At 46.1% G+C, this 9770-nt stretch overlaps 1 protein-coding gene across 2 annotated transcripts in view; it reads left to right on the top strand.

Moving 5' to 3' along the window:
- GALM (galactose mutarotase) overlaps positions 1-9568 on the top strand; it is a 103622-nt gene extending 94054 nt beyond the window's left edge. For both annotated transcript variants that reach the window (XM_073897311.1, XM_025868089.2), the window contains exons 5-7: positions 5504-5645; positions 7211-7385; positions 8354-9568. In XM_073897311.1, the coding sequence (XP_073753412.1) occupies positions 5504-5645; positions 7211-7385; positions 8354-8431 (395 nt within the window). In that variant the 3' untranslated portion in view covers positions 8432-9568. The remainder of the gene's footprint in view (positions 1-5503; positions 5646-7210; positions 7386-8353) is intronic.
- Positions 9569-9770: the final 202 nt, after the last annotated feature.

Raw genomic sequence — 9770 nt, forward strand, 5'->3', positions numbered from 1 at the left:
TTGCTCACGAGCTCGCTCCCCACCTACTTAAATCAGAAGTCCATCATTAGATTCACCCCTTTGCATGTGCTCTCCACTCCCTCACCCCCCTCCCTCTTTTGTGTATTCTCCTAACAAACCCAACCCGCCATGCCGTCCACAGCTGCCACCATGCAGGGACCAGTCTCATTCTAAATTCATGACAGTAACCTCAGATGAGTCTGCCATGGAGCCAGCAGTCAAGCTTTCCTTGATATGGGGATGTGGAAATGCCACCTCAGGCTGTTCACCTGCCCCAGAGCTGTAACCCTGTATCTTTGGGTCAGAGCCCACCATCTGCCAGGCATTATGGCATTGCTGCTCAGACCTTAATGCACAGCCAGCCAACCTGCAGGAGCATTAAGAAATCCCCTTCAGAAAACAACTTCTCTCTGCCAACACCCCAGCTTTCTGGTGGCTTCAAAACTGCAGTCTGGTGATGCGACATCCCCTCTGAGGGCACCCTTTCCATTTCCGCCTCATTTTCTGTACACTCAGCATTGCTGAGAGAGTGATTTTGACATCTTCTATTCTTAGCACCAAAGTACAAAGTCACATATGCAGAGAGACCAAAATTAGAACAGCACATTGATTTTCCAAATTATTTGAAAAATCACTTGGAGGGTTGGCAGTAGAAGGCACTGTACCCAAGTCACTCCAGGGTGAGGAGCCTGGAGACTTTGACACTGTGAAGATGTGTCACCGTGGGCAAGTCCCTTTAGCTCTCTGGTTCCCAATCTTATCATCTGCAAAGCGAGGGGACTGGATGAGGTAATTCTTAAGGTACTTTCTAGATCTTTCATTCTGACTTTGCCAGAGGATGTACCAACATTCACAGTTGCCCCTGTTTTTTCTGCCTCTACTTCATACATCCATCAGTTTTTCAATCGAGTAAAGGCTCGCTTCATGCTCAGAGGGTACAAAGGTAAAAAGGACACGATCCCTGCCCTCTAGGAGCTTGATATAATCCTATAATTATGCCTAATGTGATCAATGTTTTGAAGAAAGTATGTCGGGCGCCTGGGTGGCTCAGTTGGTTAGGCGACTGCCTTCGGCTCGGGTCATGATCCTGGAGTCCCGGGATCGAGTCCCACATCGGGCTCCCTGCTCGGCGGGGAGTCTGCTTCTCCCTCTGACCCTCCCCCCTCTCATGTGCTCTCTCTCTCATTCTTTCTCTCAAAAAAAATAAATAAAATCTTAAAAAAAAAAAAACAAAGAAAGAATGTTCAAAGTGTGGTAGGAACCAAGTAGAAAAGGAGATTAGTTCTAGCTGTGGTGGTTACTGTCCTTCACAGAGGAAATGGCATTGGAGAGTAAGTATTCTTAAACAACTTTGCCAGGGTGTGCTGGAGGTAGGCACAGAGAGGACATTCCAGTTATGAGAAAGGGCCCAAAGACATAGTGAATCTGGGGGACCAATTCCAAGTTTTCCATCTGCCCGATGATTAGGTACATGTGTCAGGGCATGAGGCTGGAACAAGGTAGATTGGAACCCTCTCTCTTTTTTTCTTCTCATTTAGCTAACATCTCATTTTGGAATTATCCCAAGTTTCTCATTTTTAAGTCAGGGCTTCTCTGCCATTCTGAAGTCTTACCCCCTCTAGGCTCTCCTTTGTGTTACATATGTTATCCTGAAATTTGGCCTGTTTATTTATGCAACCCTCCAGAAACCATTTATCATTTATCAAATATTTCCATATAATGTATATAAGGCAGCAAATAATAGCTTCATTTTACAAAGAGAAAAGTTAATATAAACCTTGATTTGTAGATTGCTCAGTATCAGGTAAACAGACCTGAAATATGCCCTGGCTCCCTCCTTCATGAAAATTCCATGACTTTCTTTTTACCTTAAAGTCAAGAGAAATAAGTAATCTTGACTGACTTGTGCAATATTACATTGGAACTGTCATAAGGGTCAGAGTTTGAGTGAAGCATGACCTTAAGGAACTAAATATTGTGAATACCATATAAGGTTAGGGAAAAAAGCATAACATAAATTGATACTCTGAATATGGGTTGGTAAGACAAAAATCTTCTTAAGCCCATGAAAACAGCTGCTGCTTTTTCCCAGACTAATTGTTTCATAAGGAAACATTTTACCTTTTTAAAAATCAGTGTGGGAGGTGGTTGGTCACCCAGACTTCACAAGACAGTAGCACCCAGGTGGGTCATTTCCATCCAGGATTTGGCCTTTGGCCTGAGGGATCCCAAAACTTCAACTCTTCATTCCCCTAGAACTGATCAGGTTTTAGAGGGCTGACTCTGAATTCAGAGGTGGATGTTTATAAAGCAAGCTCTTTATATTGTGTCCCTAGCACCATCTACTGGGAAACAAGAGTGCCTTTATTAGGCTTCTTAACAGTTGAAAGCATCAGAAACCCAAGTCTGGTAGCAAAGAGAAAGGAGAAAGGGTAAGAAAGGAAAAGCTTAGCAGATTCTGAGAAACAGAGGATTAAGTATATTATATTGAAGTTACTTATATACAGATGTAACCACTAAAACAAAATTACTAGCTTTCAAACTTAAAAGACACACACACACACACACACACACACACACACACACACAGACCATATAGTAAAAGATTTTAAAAAGCAAGCAACAACAAAAATTCATAAACACGGAAAGCACACCATAAAATGTAACGATAGAGCTAAGAATACTTAGAACATACATATGTCATAGTAATGCCATAAAATACCTCTACTAAACACAGTCTCTCAGATTGAATCACAAAGCAAAACCCGTCAGAATGCTGTGTGCAACCAAGTCGTACAGAAAGGTTAAAAACAGATTTCAAAGCAAACCAAGCAAATGAAAGCCAAAGTGGCAGGAGTCTCAATCTTGATATCAGTAAAGGTTGATTTCAGGACAGAAAGCATTGAATTACATAAAGGAGGGAACCTTGTAATGATAAAGGATGCAATTTACAATGAGAGTTCACCATATCTGAGACCATAAAGAAAACCTCAGGTAGTCTCACAAAATAGGAGTAAGACAGCTAATACTGACCTAGAAATGTTTTAACTCTTTCTAATTCTTGGATCAAAAGGGAATTCAAACCCCAAAACTAGTAACATTTAGAAAATAAGTAAATAATAAATCATAATTACATATAATGGAAATATAGAGATAATATATATTGGAATATATAATAAATGGAAATAGGATGTTACAATTATATATAACTGAAATTCCTATATGCGTTATAAAGCCTATTGCTCAGAAGAACATTGTAGCACTAAATACTTATATTAATCCAAAAAATGTGAAAATAATTAGGCATCTAATGCAAGATATTTGAAAAATAGCAAAATAAACCCAAGAAAACAAAAGAAAAATTAATACAAATAAAAGCAGAAATTATTATTTTGAAAAGAGGAGGAAAAATGTAGTACTAATACATAAATCCAAGAGCTGCTTCATTGGAGGGGGGAAAAATAAATAGATAAAGCATTAGCTAACCTATTCAATGCACAGTTAGAAATGAGCACAGGCCAATAACCACAGACAGATGAAATTGAAAGGATCATAAGTTACTGTCTTCCTCAACTCTACAAATAAGTGAGAGTAATATAGATGGAATGCACATGTTTCTAGAAAAATATAAATTTGCAATTATGACACCAGAAAAGAAATTTTAAATCGACAGATTATCATAGAAAAAATAGAAATATGAGTCCATATAGAGTTGTCCAATGAAATACATAGGAATAAATTTAGCAACAACCTCCAAGACAAATTGAATAAAAAGATCAAGGTGGAAATAGGCTCTATCTTTGTGTGTGTGTGTGCATGGGTCTGTGTTTACATACTTCGATATCCTTGTAACATCTCTGGAAGGCTGGGTCAGGAACAAGCAACAGCGGTTGCTTCTGTTGAAGGAAATTGGATCTGTGGGGAGCAAAGATGAGAGAGATTGTTTTGATTTATAGTATTTTGTATCTTTTACATTTGTTACCTTTTAAATTGATTACATGATTACATGTGAGCACCTGGGTGGCTCAGTCAGTTGAGCGTCTGCCTTTGGCTCAGGTCATGATCCCCGGGGTCCCAGGATGGAGTCCTGCCTCGGACTCCCCATTCAGCGGGGAGTCTGCTTCTCCCTCTGACCCCCGCCCCTCTCATGCTCTCTCTCTCTCTCTCTCTCTCTCTCGCACTCTCTCTCTCATGTATATAAAACCTTTTAAAAATAAATAAATAATAAATAAATAAATTGATTACATGTGCAAATAGTACCCATTCAAAAATTCTTTTTCATACAAGCAGAACCAGGCAAAGGAAATAGATGGTTTTAAAGGGTGTTTTCAAAAAGAATGCTACTTATTTTTTCCTAGAGCTGACTCTGGTAAGAGAAGGATTCTTCTGTGTGCTTCCCAAACTCCCTTGGTCAAATAGTGGGCATCGGACGCTAGGATGGTATTGGCCAGGCCTCTGGGTCCCCCTTGGGTGCTTTGGACCCCAGGCATTCCCGCAGCTCTGTGTGAACTCACAGACTCCAGTCCTCACATACCAGGAAGACCCTGTTTCTGAACAGGAGCTCCGAGTTTAAGAAAAGGTTGCTGTCTTTCGCCCAAAGATAGATTCGTGTTTCCTCTTAGTATTTAGGAACACACAAAAGCAGAACTCAACGTTTTGAACAGCTAAAGTTGGTTCTCCTTTTACTTGTTTAAATCTTTTAGTGGTAAGTTACAAGTTCCTGAGTTTTCTCAGCCTCCTAAGACTTCAGACCCATTTTGCATGCTACCTCTCTCTCCTCTAAAAATAGCACAGAAACCAAGTTCCTACAACATCTCCATCTGACCACATGAAAGGCAAAAGTAGTTTTTTTTTCTTTTAAGATTTATTTATTTATTTGACAGAGAGAGACACAGCGAGAGAGGGAACACAAGCAGGGGGAGTGGGAGAGGGAGCAGCAGGCTTCCCGCCGAGCAGGGAGCCCGACGCGGGGCTCGATCCCAGGACCCTGGGACCATGACCTGAGCCGAAGGCAGACAGACGCTTAATGACTGAGTCACCCAGGCGCCCCGGCAAAAGTAGTTCTAACCCTAGAAGAGTATATTAACTAACTAGCATTTGTGCCCACCTTTAAATATGTGATACTATTCTAGAACAAAAGAAGACTTTTAAAGAAACTAAACCGGGCTTCCGGCTGTGGAATGAGTAAGTCACAGGAATAAAAGGCACAGCACGAGGAATCTAGGCAGTGGTATTGTAATAGAGTTGCCTGGTGACAGACGGGGACCCCTCTCATGGAGAGCACGGCATAAGGTAGAATCACTACGTTGCACACCTAAAACTAACGCAATATTGTGTGTTAACTATGCTCAAATTAGGAAAACAAAAATTTTTTTTTAAAATAAAGACAGAGACTAAACTGGATCACGGTGTAAAGCTCTGGAGTAGAATCCCTCTCCTCTTTCAAGAAAGCCTGACCAGAGTGCTCCAGCCTGCTGCCTTTTAATCTGCCTCTTCCCACCAGGAGAAGTCGCTCCAGTACAAGGAACTGCCTTTGACCTGCGGAAGCCAGTCGAGCTTGGGAAGCACCTGCAGGACTTCCATCTCAATGGCTTCGACCACAATTTCTGTCTGAAGGGATCTAAAGAAAAGCACTTTTGTGCATGGTAGGTCCTCTTCGGTTGCTGCCTCTGTGGGGAAGAAGAGATGCCACGTCCTATATGAGGAGCTTTTTCTCTGGCCGTATCAGTAGCATTCACTCTGCTGCAGGGACCGCATACACATCCCCTGTCTTTTCAAAGCTCCTCTTCCGCGGAGCCGCCCCCCCCCCCCCCGCCCCCGGAACTTCTCTCCCCCTCCCCCACCGGGCCATTAGCCCTGTGCGCCCACCTGGCAGCCTGTTTCTCTTCGCTCCCTCGCTCCCCATCTGTGCCTGTTAAGGCCCGCTGTTTTTAGAAGGCCTGATTCCTCCAGACTGAAGTCACCTCTGCTTTCCTTGAACTTCTGGAGCCCTTTGTACTGTGTTCACATGTGATTCATGCTCTGTCTACTTCCATGGAGCGTCAGAGGTCGCCCTTCTCCCCGGAGCACCCACCACCAGCACCAGCAGCCTTGTTTCAGCGGCATTTGTGTGCACTCTCCCTCCTCCTCACTAAATTCTGACTCCTCCTGCCGTCTCGTCTCCCTGAGTTCCCCCCCCCCCAACTGCCCTAGTGCCTAACACCATGCTTGGCGCCAGCAAATAATGTCTGTAGAATAAATAGATTTGAAATAAAGCAGAGAAAGCGATTCAAACTCCAAGAGAAACGTCAAAAGCCTTCTCCCCCTCCGAGCCCCAGTCCCTGTGTTCTTCCGGCTGGACTCTGCCATTCTCCTCTTGCCTAGCGCTCACGTTCCTCTCTCTCCTGCACCCACCTCGAGGAGACGCTCCGGCCTCTCTCCACTCTTCAGATCCTGGCCCTCCTCTTCCCAAACATCTTTCCCTGAACCTCTTCATTGACCATACATTGCTGGGATGTTTTACCTCTCAGTAAGCGGAGAAGACTGAGGCTTGTCTTTATCCATATCCCTTCAACACCAAGTATGGGAGCGGGTAGGTACTCTCAGCTCTGTAGAGTCCTGTTTTTTGGGGGGGTTCTTTTGTTTGTTTTTTTAAAGGAAACAGTGAATCTAGCAAAAACTGACAGTACATCTGTTCTCAGGGGAGATCTGACTGAAAAGCGCCGCCTGCTCGAGCCCCAGGGAAGGGGGATGGTTTAATTTAGAAAAGCATCTCTTCTCTTTCAAGACAAAGCTGGTGGCTTTGCCAGGCCGAGCAGAGAGCTCCAACTCTTTTATGAGAAAGAATCTCAGCCCCCCCAGAACCTGAAAACTGTGTCTCTTCAACCTGGCTGCCCCCGACACACACACACACACACACACACACACACACACACACACACACACACACACACACACACATATACCTGGCTGGGGTGAGCCTTCCTCAGAGAAGCCAAGATCACAGTGAGAAGTGGCCATTGGAGGATCCTCAGAACCACCTGCTCACGCCTCACCCAGGAGACTACGAGAATTTCCCATCATGCTCTCCTCATCTTTGTCTCCGTGAATCTGTCCCTGCTCTGTGGCTGGGCCTGCTTACTGTCTCAGAGGCTGCTTCCCAGTTTCGCCCTGTCCCTGCCGGCTTCTGTGTCCTGTACCGATGTACCGATGTGGTCTGCTTTACCCCCAGGGTCCGGCATGCTGGAAGCGGGCGGCTACTGGAGGTGTACACCACCCAGCCTGGGGTCCAGTTTTACACAGGCAACTTCCTGGATGGCGCGCTGAAGGGCAAGGGCGGCGCAGTCTATCCCAAGCACTCTGGTTTCTGTCTCGAGACCCAGAACTGGCCTGATGCCGTCAATCAGGTAAAGCTCCAGCCTGGCTTCTCAGTGGTGTTGTGCCCAAGGTCACACTGTATGACAGAGGTCACGACACTCAGGTCTGTGTGAATCACAGGTCCACGGGGTTCTCTTCTCCCAGTCATGATAAGGAAACCTTTAGCCAAGTTACTAACATAGCATTTATGTATTTTTTTAATCTATTTTATTCCTTCAAAGCCTTTATTCAGTTCAACGTTGCTCCTTATCAATACCTGCTCATCTTCTGCAACCATACTTTTTTGGGAGGTGGGGTGCAGAAGGGGAGGGAGGAGGAGAATCCTAAGCAGGCTCCACGCCCAGCACGGAGCCTGACACAGGGCTTGATCTCACAACCCTGGGATCATGACCTGAGCCGAGATTGAGAGTCAGATGCCTAACTGAATGAGCCACCCAGGCTCCCCCTGCAACCACACTTTTTTTTTTTTAAGATTTTATTTATTTGACAGAGAGAGACACAGCGAGAGAGGGGACCCCCCCCCCCAAGCAGGGGGACTGGGAGAGGGAGAGGCAGGCTCCCTGCCGAGCAGGGAGCCCGATGCGGGGCTCGATCCCAGGACCCTGGGATCATGACCTGAGCCAAAGGCAGATCCTTAACAACTGAGCCACCCAGGCGCCCCAACCACACTTTTAAAATGATCCCATCTTCTCTTCCTATTTGCTTACTTCTTTTTTGATGACTTCTTTTTCTAGCTACTGCCTAGAGTAGTGCTCCCCAAAGCACCAGCTCTGCAGCTTGCACCAGAATGTAAATTGATACACGGCCTCCTTCATCGGGAAAGTCCTGCTGTAACAAAGTGCTCAGTGATGTGGCTTGAGTTCTCTCTCACTGCAAACCAATAGTAAACAGTTGTTACCCTGGCAGCTGGTTCTAGAGACCAGTCCAGAGCCATCCTGAATGGTGAAGGGGGCAGCTGGGCTGGCAAGTGTAACCTGTCTTCTTTTTCCCTTCACAGCCTCACTTCCCTCCTGTGCTGCTGAGGCCTGGGGAGGAGTATGACCACACCACTTGGTTCAAGTTTTCTGTGGCTTGAAGAAGTGTGAAGATGTGACCTCTTCCAGGGCCAGGCTGGGAGCCCCTTCAGCAGCCTGTCTCCTGCCCAGAGAGGCGATAGAGGCTTTACAAGTGATCCTGTGAATGGAAGCCATATGAAGGGTAGCTTCATAGTAGTGAGTCTGAGTGTTGATTTTCTTTCCCAGTGACTGGCTCCAGGTCAGGTCTAATGAGCAGCGAGCTCTCTCCTCTGTGTGGTGAAGAGGACCCACCCGCTAACGTCATCACCTAAGCCCAAGCCTAGCCCAGAAGTGGCACCCACGCCCCTTGTACTGTGTTGGCTCCGTCTCTCCACCCTTCCTTTCTTTGATCCTACTTTCTCTCCTTCTCTTCGTCCTCCTCCGCCGCCTCCTCAGACCACCTTGCCCCCCCCCCCCCCCCCCCCCCCCCCCCCCCCCCCAGACCCCCTTGCCCCCCCCCCCCCGCCCCCGTGCAGCACTTCGGATTTCAGTCGCATTAGCTCCTGCACCATGCTGGCAGATGGACCTGTCTGCCTTGAGAAGGCAGGAGATGACAGACGGAGGGAGCCGGGGCTTCAGGAGGGTAAACGACCCTCGTAAAAACACACAGCTGGGGACAATTTTAGCCAGGACTTGACATCAGGTCATGCACATTCGAGTCCCCTTCTTTGCTTCCGTTTCAGTCTGCCAGGGCATTCGCGGGGTCACTGATGCGGAAAGGAGTAGGTCTGACCCTCCTCTCTTTGGGCCGGCCTTTCTTCCCAGATTCACGTTTATATGAGTCTGAGTTTGAGTTTAGCTGTCTTAAAGATGTCACTTAAAGGGCCAGGTCAAAATATCCAGAAAAAATCTGTGATTTTGATTTTCTGCCTTTGGGGTTGAAAAAGTCCCAGCCCAGCCAAGGCATGGGAAGCCAGCAAGCCACTGGAGACCAGAGCTGTGTTAGTGTGGAGACAGGGCCTCACCTGAGGGCTGCACATTGTACCTGGAGCAAGATGTCTTGTTATGTAGATGAGCTCGGGGCTGCCCCCTTTCCTGAACAATTGAATTACCAGTTATGGGTTTGGGTTGGTGGTTGGTTTAGGTTTTTAAAGAAATGTATCTTATACTTTTGTATACCGGCAGCCAGTTGAAATAAAACCAAAAGCTGCACCTTCGGAAGACTGCCCGTGTCTTCATTCATTTTTAAATCTGTCAGACACGGACCTTTGGGAAATTGACCGAGTATATGGTGTGTTCTGGATTCCACCGTGCTCTCCAGTCCAAGCACCAGCATCTTTCTAGAAGAAAGCCACCTAACTGGCCGCTTGTTGACCTTCCCATAGTCCCTCTTTCTTAGCAACAACAATAAATCAGAAA

This window comes from Callorhinus ursinus, unplaced genomic scaffold, assembly GCF_003265705.2.
Source record: "Callorhinus ursinus isolate GAN/ISIS: 27379988/994484 unplaced genomic scaffold, GSC_fseal_2.0 scaffold10, whole genome shotgun sequence".
NCBI lineage: Eukaryota > Metazoa > Chordata > Mammalia > Carnivora > Otariidae > Callorhinus > Callorhinus ursinus.